This window comes from Molothrus aeneus, chromosome 10, assembly GCF_037042795.1.
Source record: "Molothrus aeneus isolate 106 chromosome 10, BPBGC_Maene_1.0, whole genome shotgun sequence".
Lineage (NCBI taxonomy): Eukaryota > Metazoa > Chordata > Aves > Passeriformes > Icteridae > Molothrus > Molothrus aeneus.
Window position 1 is genome coordinate 3,877,179 of NC_089655.1, and position 14,324 is coordinate 3,891,502.

At 45.4% G+C, this 14,324-nt stretch overlaps 2 protein-coding genes across 6 annotated transcripts in view; both read left to right on the plus strand.

Moving 5' to 3' along the window:
- Window positions 1-996: 996 nt before the first annotated feature.
- POLR2D (RNA polymerase II subunit D) lies at window positions 997-6,320 on the plus strand. The gene is made up of 4 exons (XM_066556569.1): window positions 997-1,096; window positions 2,669-2,849; window positions 4,513-4,608; window positions 5,718-6,320. The coding sequence occupies exons 1-4, from the start codon at window positions 1,024-1,026 to the stop codon at window positions 5,794-5,796; spliced, it is 429 nt and encodes a 142-aa protein (XP_066412666.1). The 5' UTR covers window positions 997-1,023; the 3' UTR covers window positions 5,797-6,320.
- Window positions 6,321-8,204: 1,884 nt separating this feature from the next.
- Window positions 8,205-14,324, plus strand: part of WDR33 (WD repeat domain 33) — a 71,343-nt gene continuing 65,223 nt past the window's right edge. For all 5 annotated transcript variants that reach the window (XM_066556474.1, XM_066556470.1, XM_066556473.1 and 2 more), the window contains exon 1: window positions 8,205-8,333. The gene's annotated coding sequence lies outside the window, so the exon portion shown is untranslated. The remainder of the gene's footprint in view (window positions 8,334-14,324) is intronic.

Genomic DNA, 14,324 nt, shown 5'->3' on the forward strand with positions numbered 1-14,324 from the left:
GATTATTTTGGAAAAGACTTCTGAGATCATCGAGGCCAACCCTTGAGAGAACACCACCATGTCAACCGGACCATGGCACTGAGGGCCACCTCCAATCTTCCCTTAAATACTTCCAGGGACAGTGACCCCAGCACCTCCCTGGGCAGCGCACTCCAATGTCCAACCACCCTTTCAGTGAAGAAATTCTTCATGATATTCAGCCTAAGCCTCCCCTGGCCCATCTTAATACTGTGTCCTCTCCATCTTGTTGCTTGTGAGAAGAGGGCGACCCACACCTGGCAACACCCTCCTGTTAGGGACTTGCAGAGTCTTGGTCTGTCACAGCTATTTGCCCTCTGCTCATACATAACACGTTCAGCATCCCGCTGCTTTCTCTCTAAAAGCAGCTAATTACCAAGCGAGCTCAAACACACTTCTGAGAGCTGTTCTGTTGGGAGAGCACTCAACCTCCCTGCTCCCGCTGTTTCCCCGCAGTGTCCCACAGCGGCAACCGAGCTCTTTTATCCCCAGCAGCGCCCAGGGTAGAACCGGGCCCTGCCCTTCGGAAAGCCGTGCCCTCAGCCCTCATGGCGGGCAGGGCCCTCAGCCCTCACCGGGGCAGAGCCCTCAGCCCTCAGCCCTCACCCGGGCAGAGCCGTTTCCGTCCCTCACCGGGGCAGTAACCCCAGCCCTCATGGTGGGCAGAGCCCTCAGCGCCTCACCCGGGACAGAGCCGTCAGCCCTCACCCCGGCAGAACCGTTCCTGCCCCTCACCCGGGCAGTGCCCTCATCCCTCGCTCGGTCAGAGCCGTTCCTGCCCCTCACCCGGGCAGAGCCGCTCCTGCCCCTCACCCGGGCAGAGCCGTTCCTGCCCCTCACCCGGGGCAGTGCCCTCATCCCTCGCTCGGTCAGAGCCGCTCCCGCCCCTCACCCGGGCAGTGCCCTCAGCCCTCACCCGGGCAGAACCATTCCTCCACCCCAACCCATAGAGCCGCCCGCCCTCCCGTGAGGCGGGGCCGCCCTTTCCGCCGTGGCTTTCCGGTGATGGCGGCGGGCGGCAGCGACCCGCGGACGGCAGACGTGGAGGAGGACGCCTCGCAGCTCGTCTTCCCCAAAGGTGCGAGCGAGGGCTGCGAGGAGCCCGGGCTCGGGGTTCGGGTGGTGGTTGGAGGCCGGCAGCGGCCGCCTGTGAGGGTGCGAGCCTCGCCGAGCGGCTCCTTGGGCCGGAGCGCTGCTCAACGCCCCTCCAGCAGCTACTAAGCCGCGAGTGTTAAAAATCAGGATAATAAATTATTTGCATATATTTAAGCATCTCATGATTTTTAGGATATAGCGGTTCTTAGGTGGGCCGCTACGTGTGTGTTGGGTATTAAAAAAAAAAAAAAAAGTCCTGTCAGGTTATAGTGAAAAGGTTATTGGTTTTTTTATATAAGCTTATTCAGTGATGTTTGTTGACACAGGAGCTCTTCCCTGTGAGGGTGCTGAGGCCCTGGCACAGGGTGCCCAGAGCAGCTGTGGCTGCCCCTGGATCCCTGGCAGTGTCCAAGGCCCGGCTGGACAGGGCTTGGAGCAGCCTGGGACAGTGGAAGGTGTCCCTGCCCATGGCAAGGGTGGAATGAGATGGGCTTTAAGGTCCCTTCCAACCTAAGCTGTTCTGGAAATTTGTGAATGCTGCTGCAGTTAGGAAATCAGCTGTCCAGATCCAGAGTTGGTAACTATGGACGTTAGTTGTCTGTGGTTTGTTTTTTTGGTTTTTTGGGTTTTTTTCAGAAAATTAATTCAGTATAAATTCCAGAAATGTATTTACACTTCACAGGCACCGTAAAAAAAAGGAGGGGGGGAAAAATAGACACCATGGTGCATTGCTGCATTGTTGAGTTATGAACAATAAGGAAGTTCTGAAAGACTATTTTTCAGGTTTTTTTAATGCTAAAATCTCATGTTTAGCCCAAGCTGATTTACTGCTCAATGCAAAATAAGAGTTGCCAGCCCCTTTCTAGCAGTCCCTCTATCTGGTTGTATAAAACAGTGCTGTCAGGCACTCTGGGATGCAGCTTCTGACCCTGTTGCTTTGAACAGCTCATACTGTGATGTTGACAGATATTCTTGTTAATGGAACACATACAGTTTTTATGGTGATGATGAATGAATTCAAAGTTGGCTAAAGGGGGGGACAATTTTTAAGATTGGTTAAAATTTTTTTTCTGATTATAAAATTTCAGTAGGTCAATTAACTTTTCAAGTAAATGAAGCCTTTCAAAAACATTTAACAGTGTTCATATTTACTTCAAGAGTTCAGAGACTTCTGAAAACTGTGGTATCACTTCTGAATTTTGTGGAATTTTAGAGTTCTAGATATTTTTTTCTGTATCAAGTCATGCATTACTTCTGCCAAAATTGGTGAAGAAAACATACTGCACAAATATGAAAAAATCTGCATGTTAGGGCTGCAAGTGTAAAATATATGGTCAAAAAAACAAACACCTTGGACTGTTACTCAAAGTGTAATTTTTATCAGCATTTTCAGTATGAAATGCTGCCCAGTCATTGGTGAGAGGGCTCACACAACTGCCGTGAAAAACATTTTCACTTCTTTATTACCCAGATCTAAACTACACTAAAAACTTGTGCATTCCCCCTTTTCAAACCCCTTTTTTTCCGTGCTGGCATTCCCTCATTCATCCTGCAGAATTCGAAACTGCGGAAACGCTGCTGAATTCCGAGGTGCACATGCTGCTGGAGCACCGCAAGCAGCAGAACGAGAGCGCCGAGGACGAGCAGGAGCTGTCGGAAGTGTTCATGAAAACCCTGAACTACACAGCGCGCTTCAGCCGCTTCAAGAACCGCGAGACCATCGCCAGCGTGCGCAGGTGAGCGGGAGCGTCGGGGTGTAACAAACACCCTGGAACTGGATCCACAGAGCTGCACCCCTCGCAGGGATCCTGCTTTACAAAAAGTGTGTAACTTTGTGTTTTAAAAAAAAAAACACTACTTGTTTAAAAGTGTGTGACTTTTAGACAAGTGGTGTGAAAAATGCATATTTTATCATTGGCTTTTCGCAAATATTAAAATGAATATTAGATGTGTTGTGTTAGAAAGCAATGCTGTGTTAATTCTCTTAAGTAGTGTGTTAAATATAGTTTTGGGTTATAAAAAAATGTTAAAATAGAAATTATGCTATGTAGGATACTTTTTTTAAAGAAAGGACTCACAGCGAGACAGCAGCCACAGGACACCTGAATCTTTCAGAGAAAAAAAATTTATTGCCCTCTTATCAGAAGAAAGGAACTTCTTCCCCCTGCTTGAAGGCGCTGTTAGGATTCAGAGGAAGAAGTTGACACTGACTAGACAGAATCCTGTGTTTGAATGGAATTTATGCATCATGTATGAGGTGTATGAATATGCAACAGGCTGTTGCTTTTAAGGGTTAATCCTCTGTTAACGTGGGTTCTTTTTCAGGCTTGTGCTGCCCAGAAAAGCTACCTGGACGTCAGTAACTCTTTGTTTCTGTTGTCTCATATTGGCCTAATCCAAATTGTCCAAATTATTATTACTGTAATTATATTACTATTTTTATAACCATTTTATTACTATTAAACTTTTAAAATTTTAAAACCAAGTGATTGGCGTTTTTCACACATAGTATCCCCTGAACTCTCTCCCCTTGGTCAATCCCAAGTCCCCAGCCCTGGAAACATCAGTAACTACTTACCATAGAGTTAGCCTTCCTGGGGGAAAAAAACAGATTCCCGAATGGACCTTTGTGTCACAACTTCCTCTGGTTTCTCCTTCCCCTGTCCCCTCACTGGCTTGGCATCCCTCTGGCCACCCCTCTTTCCCTGGAGCCCAGCCCTTAGCTCTGCCTCCTGCCCCTTCCCCTTCTTAAGCTGCCTGCTCCACTTGATTCACTCTCTTTCTAGCCGGGTTTCCCTTCAGCTACTGTGTTACCCTGCTGGAATAAAACCTTGCAAAAGAGCCTTTCTTGCTTCTGTTGCTGAGCCAGTTGCAGTGGGTGTTGAGTGGAGGTTTGTCTGTGTTGCCTGAATGTTAACTCAACTTGCTTTTCGACAGGAGAGGTTTGTTGGGGACAAGAAATAGGCAACAGCACCTACCATTCTAACACCCTCATTTTTTAACAAAAGTACATCTTAGTGGTGTTGAGGGATTTGTTCTTCAATTGAGTCTTTTGTCTTCCTAACGAGGCAAGAAGTTCTTGATGGAGGGTTATGCTTTGTCCAGGTCAAGCCTTCTGAAGTGCTTTGTTTTCAGTATTTCACTGATTGCATTAAACGGGAGGATTTTCTAGACTTTGCAGAATATTTCAGGGGAAGTGGAGTTAGCAGATAGGATTTTATTTTTTCCTCTATGCATTTATATAATGAGTCTTTTCTCCTGAAAAAAATTACTTCAGTGCCAAAACCAGTGTGCAACGGTTAAAATATTTGCTAAATAAATGGATAAACATTTGCTTAAGTTTAAGCCCCTTTATATTTCTATCTTGTAATTCCATCAAATTGTTGTGTTCCCTTACAGCTTACTGCTGCAGAAGAAGCTCCATAAGTTTGAACTGGCATGTTTGGCTAACTTGTGTCCTGAGACAGCTGAGGAAGCAAAAGCTCTGATTCCTAGGTAAGCACTTAGACGTTCTACAAAGGCTGATGTCACTTCCCTGTGACCTAAGGCCAGCCATGCCCTGGTACCCTCTCTTCAATCCAAGTCCCTTGCTGGAAAAATATTTCGTTTTGGTCTTTTTTCCTCTACCCACTGATCTGACAGCAACACACTTTGTGCATGTTCCTTATGCACTTCTGAGAGCTTTTACTGGATCAAGTGTAAACCTCTTAAATTTGGGTTTTTAGCTGGCTGTGTTTGAGTTCCTTGGAGTTTTTTCCATTGGAGCAAATGAACTGTTTGTGGATAATGTAGGAGGAGCAGTAGCTTCTTCATGTCTTGATTGGTTACCTGTCTTGATTGGTTACCTCATGGCCTGAGATAGAGAAGGGAATGAAACATTCATCTGCATTACAGTTTCTTCCTTATTTGTCATTATGTAAAAGGGAAGGCTTTGGGATGACCTAACTGTGGGCTCCCAGTGCCTGGAAAGAGCCTATGAGAAAGATGGAAAGAGACTTTTTACAGGAGTAGTGACAGGACGAGGGAATGACTTCAACTGAGAGTAGACTGAAATTAGATACTGGGGAGAAATTCATCCCTGTGAGGGAGGTGAGGCCCTGGCACAGGGGGCCCAGAGAAGCTGTGGCTGCCCCTGGAGGTGCCCAAGGCCAGGCTGGATGGGGCTCTGAACAACCTGATCTAGTGCAGTGTGTCCCTGTCCATGGCACGGGGTTGGAATGAGATCATCTTCAAGGTCCCCTCCAACCCAAACCATTCCATGATTTTATGTTAAGATTTCATAGCAAGAATGGACTGGCTTAAGAACATTGAGCTACATGGACTTCATTTAGAGGTTTGCTTACACCTGCTTTGCCTTTTTTGAAAACACATTTTGAAATTACTCAGCAGAGGGTTCTGGGAAGAATGGAGTTTTGTCTTTACAGAAGCAGTGCATAGGGATTAGAGCACTCTTCTTACAGGGATGTTCCAGGTGGTTCCTGGTGCTTACACAGGTGGGTGATGGTGTGTTGAGACTGACAGGAGAGAGTTCTGACTGAAATGAATCAAGGGAGAGAGATAATTTCTGAAACCTTTAATGTCTCCTTATTGCTGTTCCCTTGCAGCCTGGAGGGCCGGTTTGAAGATGAAGAATTACAACAGATTCTCGACGACATCCAGACTAAACGCAGCTTCCAGTATTAAGGGTAACCCTCAGCCCCTTTATCTGGCCACAAAATCCTGAGGACCTGGGCTGTTTCCCAGCCCTCTGGATCAGTCCAGCTCCCAGCTGAGCAAGGGTACTTGTGGATGCAGGGTGCTCCAGTGCTGTGTTGCCACAGGTGCATTCAGACTGGAGATCAGCATTGTCCTTTTGGTTTGTTCCATGTATATGTTGGCAAGGACCCCCTGAATTGTGAGAGCAAAGAACCTGAAAGGCCTTTTCCCCGTGGCTCAAGTATTTGTTTCTTCCCTAATCTCTCTCCCCAGGCTGTAAATTTTCCATGTTTTTGGTTTTTAGCAGAAATGTGGATGTGATTTTGTGTTTTTTAGGAACTTCTAAAGGATGCAGAAACTTGTTCTTGGTTCTCAGAAGGTTCAGTGATGAGCACCATCAATATCTGTGGTGTTTTTGTTTGTTTTATTGTTTGATTGGGACAGTGAATTTTTACAGCTTCAATATTTTTCTATTATTGTTTAGTGTAAATTAAAAGATATTTTTAATTAAAGTTGTGTGGTTTATAAATATTAGGTACATATTATGATTTTGTTAATGAGGACCTTTTTAATGAGCAGATCCTGGAGATCTGGGGACTCCAAGAGTGTAATAACCCCAGTGCAGTTTAGAACATATCAGAGGTGTGACTACAATCACAGTGAGAAAACATTGAGGCAGCATCTCCCTCTCTGCTCCCTGTTCTGTGCTGAGTGACTGCAGACACCCAGTCTGTATCCTGCTACAGAAAGAAAAAGGTGAAGAAATATAATAATAATTTAGATGTTAACACAGCCACGTATCCACCCCTGGAGGGATGGACTCCTTATAACTGCCCTAATACTGAGATGAAGCTGAACCATAAATAATGGGGCACAGTGGAGGGCTGGCTCCTGGTGCAGCCTGTGGGGATCACACACCCACTGCTACCTGAGCTCAGCTGCTGGGAGATTCACAGATTGTTAGCTTTTATCTGAAAGGAATGCTCTTTTGTATAGGAGAAACTTCTTAAACAAGCCCTTTCAAGTCTTGTAATTTTACCACCACACCTGAAAGAAGGAAAATTTTGCAGGAAAGAATGTTGGGAGAAAGAGGCAGACAGATGTGTTAAGATTATTTGTGATAATAAGCAATAGTCTCACTGATCTTGCAAAAGGGAGAGAAATAAAATATTACTAAAAGTGTAATGTTGCTGCTGTGCTGAGAGGCTGTACTGGTGTGTGACAACTGTTTGGGCTCACCTCACCTGGAGCACAGTACTTCAAAGAGATTTGAGTATGAGCTGGGGTGCCATGGCTCCTCCAAGCCTATAAACCACACATTCAACTTTACCACGGTCAGAATAATTATAACTGAGGAAGAAAAACCAAGGTGGCAAATCTTTATTTTATAAAACTTAGTGTCCCCTTTTGATACAGCATATGCTTCCCAGTAGCTGCCCCTGCTGAACCAGGTTTGCTCTGTAGAATGTTTCTGTTCAAGTAGCTTTAAGACATTTTCATCAAAACACAGAGACCCCTTAAGTCTTAATCACAATTAATTCAGGGAGAAAAGCCATTCTGCACCTCTCTATCTACACCCGTGTTACTACTTGATGACCCTTTGTAAGCACCCTTAGGAGGAATGTAACAGACCTAGTGATCTGTAAATGATCTGAGGAGTTTGCACTATCCAACACAAATAGATTATTACGAGCCTTGAGATTAGTAGGTTTTGTTGGTGTTTTGAAGCCCGGGAACAGGGACAGAGAAGGGAATCACGGAATCAACCAGGTTTGAAAGACCTCTGAGATCGAGTCCAACCTCTGAGCGAACACCACCATGCCAGCTAGACCATGGCAGCGAGTGCCACCGCCAATCTTTCCTTAAACACGTCCAGAGAGGGTGGCTCTACCGCCTCCCTGGGCAGCAACTCCAAAGGTATTTCTGGGAGCCCCAGCAGGCGGAGTGTCTTGTAGCGCCTGGGCCTTGGTAAGCGTGAGAAAACTATCACGGAGCGGCGCAGAACACGGCCGTGCCCGGAAGCAATGATCCCTCTGGCCGCCGGCAGTGCCTCTTTGGCAAGCTGGAGCCGGCTGGCCCGGGGGTCCCGGGAGTGTCCGGAGGCGGGTCCCGGCCTGGCGGCTCTGAGGGACCCTTGGCGCCCCCTCTGCCTCCGCCACACGCGGGGCGGCCCCGCCGGCCGCTCTGCGCATGCGCGCAGCTCTGCGTGCCCTCGCCCTGTGATTGGTGCGCCGGCCGGGTCGGCTCGCGGAAGCGGCGCGCGCCCCGCCCCACCCCAAGTGCGCACGCGCTTGCCGCCCGGGGCCCTTCAGGAGCGGCGCCCCCGCCCGCGCGCCCTGACGTAGTGCGCGTGCGCGCTGGCGTGGGGCGCGTGCGCTGCTGGCGGGGGAGGCGGAGGGAAGATGGCGGGCGGCCGCGGGTCGTGAGGCGGCGGCGGCGGCGGAGTTTGCCGGAGCCAGAAGGACGAGGCGGGCGGCGAGGTGTCGGTGGGGCGCGGAGTCCCGGCACGAGAGGCTGGCTGGGCGGTGAGTACGGCTCAGTGTCGGGCGGGGCGGGGGAGCAGCCGGGGAAGCGCGGCCGCCTCCGCCATCTTTAGGCCGCGGCCCTGGAGCGGCGCGGCCGGGGCAGGGCGGGTGCCGCCGGCGGGAACGGGGGTCCCTGGGCCGGGGCGCCCGGGGCAGCAGCGAGAGCCGAGCTAGGGCCCAGTGCTGCGGCCGGGCCCCCGGGTGGGCTGTGCTCGAGGGCCGGGTCTGGAAGCGGCAGCAGGGCCCCTGTCCTCCTCGCTGCACAGGTGTCTGTCGGTGGCTTCACCCCAGGCTCTCAATCCTGGCTTTTTCTACTTCTTTTAATGTTACTATTTTTTAAGATTGTTGTTCTCTCCGCCTTGGGTCCGGGTGGAAATCGGGTTGTGGGTGCTTTGAACATAGGGCTAGGAAGTTCTCGCCATTACGAACCGTGTTAGATACCTCGATTTTTTTACCTATGTGGTTCTTTACAAGGGAAATCCTCTGTTTTAAGGAGAGAGAAGAAAAGGCCACAGACGTAGAATACTAGTTAGGTTAGTATTTAAGTTTCTCAGATGCCAAGTGAGATATCTGCATTTGCCAGTAAAGAACGGTTTTAGTTCTATAGGACTAATCAACTTTTGTAAAAGAATGAGAAAGTATTATTTTCCGTTTTCTTACGGATGCCGAGAGGGCTGTTTCTCACGTTTTGTACTGTGTCACCCCAGTGTTGTTGGAGTGTGTTCCCTGCAATGTAATAACACAGCCGTGTGCAGCAGACACTGGTGCTGGCATGGTGGAGGGGCTGCTGATCGTGCGGTGTCACATTCCACTGGCCGAGACTCATCAGCCTCTGCATGGGTAGCAAACCTAAGGGACGTGTTCAACTTGAAAAAATAGCTCAGCGTTTTTCCCTTGGAGAGAGCTCATTAAATTTCCTGCCTCATTAGAGGTGTATGTTATTTCTCTCATGCTGTTAGATTCTTTGTTATGAGTAAGTAGTTGTATAGTCTCAAATCCAGTATTTTTTAACATTAGCAGTTGCTTGAACACTTCTGTCTGACAGAGTTGTCATAGGTAAGTAGTTCTGTGCTCTGCAAGTCTTGTGCCTCATTATATCCTTGCTTGCAGTTTGTGGGTACTGTTTCGGAATCTGTTTGGTTTTTTGTTTTTTTGTTTGTTTTTGTAGGTAGCAATTCCTCATCCTTCTTGCAGCATATTTTTATTCTTTTATGCTTAACTCAATGCTCTAACTTTTATGCTTAACTATAGTTCTGTCCTTCCTTTAAGAGAGGTAATATTGCATGTCAGAGAGTTTATAGTGTGCAAAAAGTGTTGTGCCAAAATACTTCAGGGCTCCCTGCTCCTAAGTTCTTTTTCGAGTAAACTGATTTTTACTTCTCAGTGATCTGCTGCAATGTTCTGCCATCATCCTACTCTGAGAATATATAATTATTAAATGTGTTTCAAAAATCTGATTCTTAACATCTTGTTCAGTTGTGTTGCAATAGTTCTAATGAGAAGATCTGAAAATATAGATACTAAAAATAAAGTATTGAAAGATTGGGGGGAGAAAAAAAAAACCTTAGAGGTGCAGAGAATGTTAGGTGTGAGTAACTCCTCATAGAGCTGCTGAAACCTTTTGACTCAAATATCAGTCACTGCAAAGAGTCACAGCCATTCCCTGTTGTCTGAAGTGTTGGTCCCTTGGAGCAGTAAATATTGGACTCTTTGGACTGTTGGAATTGAAAATTTCTCATCAGTTCTGTCTTTGTGCTATCAGCACAGGAAGTAAAAGCCTAAAAATCCTAAACTGTGCTTGACATAGAGGTACCAGGAATGGCTCCTTTTGCTGCAGCAGAGAGACCTTGGTCTGAGGAGGGGATGAGAAGTCTCCTGTTTTGTTCCCATACCAGCAAAGGAGTCTGACTCACCTGGAAAAAACACTCATGCAGAAGGCATTAGGCTGAGGAACCATATGGAAGGAATACAGTTTAAATCTGTACTGGGATGACTGCATGCAAAATGTTTCATTTTGTGCATCTGCTAGCCAGGTGTCTAGGGAGTTTCAAGAGTTGGTTCAGTAACACTGGAAATGAGAATTATTTTGGCCTTGCTCAGATAGAGGTTATAATTTAGAAAACTACTTGTGCAAACAAGCAGGAAGCTATCTGCAGTGTGTTTGTGAATTTTACAAAATTTCTTCTTTATTTGCCATGTTTACATTCCTGATGTTGGACTGTTATGTTAACAAAAGTAAAAACACAGATATGCAGGCCTGGTTGGTGTGGTTCATGCAGAAACTGAGCATTGTCAGAGTATGGTGAGGGGGAGGAGATGTGCCAAGGGTCCTTCAAAAGGTTAAAACCTTAAGATATCCTTGGATTTTACTTCTTATCATAGAAAATATCTGAAGGTAAGAGCAGAGAAGTACTAATGGTTTTGATTTGTGTTTTGCTAGTAATTTCACTTCAGTTTGGAGCATGCACAGTCCCCTATTTTCCAAGTGGTGCTAAACTTCCCAGCAATCTGTTCTTGCTCAGTAGTATTTAAAAAAAGCTACTCAGCATTTCATAATGTCACTTCTGGTTCAGCCTGCTCTCCACACTGGGGCTGGGTGTCCCAGTCATGCTGTTGTGAAACCTGCAATGGGGATGGAAGTGTGTATTTAGCAGGAGAGCAGTGAGGGGTTGCTCTGCTGTGCTGATAGCACTTGGCTAGCAGTGACTTTGCAGTGCTTCCACTCCTGCCTGGGGCTGTGCAGTGATCAGGAGCTCAGTCTGTGTGTGGAGGGATCCTGGAGTTACTCCTGAGCCTCACTTAACTGATCCTTTCTACCTCTGCACCACAGCTGGGCTTTGTTCTGAGCACTTCCACTCACTTGGGCTTTACCACATTTTCTCCCACCAGTAGAAGGAAAGACTCTCTACAATATTGAACATCACTGTTGTCTAACCCTGATAAAGCTTGTGTTGGTCCAAACAATTACATGTAAGTGGTTTTGCTCATACTTTTTTTAATATTCTATTTATATGTGTAATTTTTCACATTCTTTAGACACAAATGAAAACATTTCTTCCTCTCTTATATATTGCATCAAGTAACCCTGGTACATTTTTTTTTCTATCAGTAAAAGAGTTAGAACTTTTATCTTCAACTTCATTTTTCCTTTAAATAGGATTTTTTTCCATACCTTGTTGTTAAATCTGAACACTTTCAATTTTCTGCTCACTTTGTTAGTTGATTTTGATGCAAAGAACAATAACATGCCATATGAGCTCTTTGGTGCTATTTAATTAGTCTTCAATATAATGAAGTATATTGGTTCAAAATTTTTATTAACTTTTGGAGCTTTGAAAATATTATCAGTGTAGTTGTAATTGTAGTTGTAACTGACCTATAATTGTAGGTCATTTTAAATCATTAAAATTATAGTATTCTTTTGGTTGTCCAGAAGTTGATGCAGTGGTGCAGGTGGCTGTACAGGGGGCCCCTTTCTGAGAGCAGAAATAGGATGTTTGTGTTTATCTGGGTCACTTTTCTCTTTTGGCCTGCATGTTAAACATCCAGGGTTCTGGTGAGGTGGGAAAGAGGAGGTGATGGCAAATCCCTGGCTCTGCCATGGCTCTGACCTGGGCTGCCCTGGCTGATGTGAGCCTGAGGAGAGGCAGCGTGCACTGGTCTGATCTGACAGATCAGCTCTTGTGAAGTCCATCCCTGAAATGATGGGCATGTGTGCAGTACCAAGGTTTCATCCAAAGCAGTTGGTCACAAAGCCTGGAATTTCAGTGGCTCTTAGTCACTCACCTGTGACTTTACCCAAAAGTGAGTGGTCACCAGATGTTTGTGTTGGCTGGAAGGAGGGGTCATGGCAGGGAGCACACACTTGGGCTCAAGCCAGGCCTGCTTTGGTTTGGTCTCAGCAGCTTTAGTTTGGATTTGGGTCAGCTCAGCAATTCAGTGCTGAGGTTCCCTCAGCAGCTGTGGCTGCACTCAGGTTGTGTGGTCACAAGAACAATGAGCACTCTACCCTTGTCCTCCTTCCCCCATCCCATCAGTAAAATCACCACTTAGCTTTGAAAAGCTCTTCCTTTGGGCCATGTTTGTGAGCAAACCCTTGCACCTCTGTGCAGAGACTGGTGAAATGTTCTGGTTCTACCACAGGAAAAGTTGGGGATTGTGCACAATTGCAGGGAGGAGGAGTGCAGGCTGAATGAGTATGTTTATTCTGCAATGTTTGCACTGTTTCTCAATTACAGAGTTTGGAGCTAAAGGCATACTAGAATCAGTCATCAAACCATATTTTATAATCTTTTTCTATGGATGGATGCAAATATTTTGGTCTCCTTAGCAAATCTAAGCCTAATAAATGAAGTAGCTATTTCTAGTAATATCCTTGTAGATTCCTGACTGATACAAGCCACAGCTGCCAAGCTTTCTGTGTAGTAAGATGAAAATACTGACCTAGAACTGGTGATGAAAATGCTGCTTTTGACAGGAAAACTTGCTGATATTCTCAAGGCAGGAGATATGAAGTAGGAGAGAAATTCTGAGGGATTTTAGACTTTTGGAGAACTCCAGCTTTCAAAACTGCAGCTCTCTGGTAATGTGTTGTTCTATTGACTTGTCATTCTCATGGGGAGATGGATGACTTTGTATGTAGGGAGAATCTGACACTGAACCCTTTCTCCTTGAAATGCTTTGTGTGAGCTTGACCTTACTGAGAAATGTATTGATACAGAAAGTTTTATTGAACTCTACTAAATGGTCAAAGCAAAGGCTGTTTACTAATGAATTTTAAAGTGGTTTTTTAGCAGTTTGTGTGTATATATATATAAATATATATACATAACCATATATAGGCATTTGCAGGGCTTGTAATCCACAAGCAAAGATCAGAAAACATTCCTGGAACAAACTGGCTCTGTGATTCCAGTTAAAAGAAAATGCATTTCTAATTCATTTCTAGTTGTATGAGATGTGTATACATCACTCATCAGTTTAGAAAGTGTTCTAGTATTGAAAGTTTCTTGTTATAGGAGAAATATCTAGGTTGGTTAGGTTTGAAAATAGGTGAAAATTTCTGACAAAGCTTAGGACTGCTCAAGTGATATCTGTAATTTTATACACTGGGAGCTTGAAACTGCAGTAAACAGCACTGGGTTTTGGGGTTTTTTTTTTGCTATTGTAAGTTTGTTGCTCATGGGGTTGAACAGTTCCTAGCCTAACCACCAACAAACAGGGGTTATGCATTCATCTCCCACACCACACTGTGGTAAAAAACAAGTTTGCATATATGCTAGACTTTCATATCTTAACTGAAGCAGGCAGTGAGAAGCTACAGTTCTGGAGATTTTCACATAAATCATCTGCAGTCAGAACTTGATTTGATCAAAATAGTTTCATAAGTGCTATTTTCTTTGACTGTTTCCTTAATTTAGCAGATGTTTGATCAGATTTGTTGGGGGTTTTTTTGTTTGTTTTTAACTCTTTGGCTTCAGCAGTAAGATAAAAATGGGGAGCATTGATAATTAGCAGGGTTCATCAGCCTTGTTTAGCAGCATTGTGTGATTCAATAGTGTTGGAATTGTTTGCTGCAATTCCACTACTTTTGCTTAATGATGTCTCTTCATCAGCTGAGTCTAGGCATAACAACTGTAGGTATTCATTTGCATATTCTGTATTCAAATGGTTGCTAATTTAGCTACTCTGCTGTTGGGGCAGATAACAAATTTCTCTCTTGGGGAAGTATGTGTGCATCTGCCACATCTTTTTATGAAAAGAGAATTAAAAATCCCCTTAAAAAATCTTCTTGGCTATTGTGAAGAAAGCATTGTAGGGTAATATGTTCTAGGCCGTTTATTCTGCAGTGTGGATGTACAATTGTTTAGTCTCTTCTTTTCTTGTACTGAGTACATGAGGTGTGTAAATAACCTTGAGGTGCCCAGAAGATGAGAGCTCTGCACAGTCTGCACCTCTGGATGCAGGTTAGGGTATGGACAGCAGTGATAA

Excerpts from the sequence above, each read along its gene's own strand:
- POLR2D (XM_066556569.1), top strand. The coding sequence starts at position 1,024 with ATGGCGGCGGGCGGCAGCGACCCGCGGACGGCAGACGTGGAGGAGGAC. Across the intron at positions 2,850-4,512 it reads ACCATCGCCAGCGTGCGCAG|CTTACTGCTGCAGAAGAAGC; the intron begins GTGAGCGGGAGC and ends GTTCCCTTACAG. Across the intron at positions 4,609-5,717 it reads GCAAAAGCTCTGATTCCTAG|CCTGGAGGGCCGGTTTGAAG; the intron begins GTAAGCACTTAG and ends GTTCCCTTGCAG.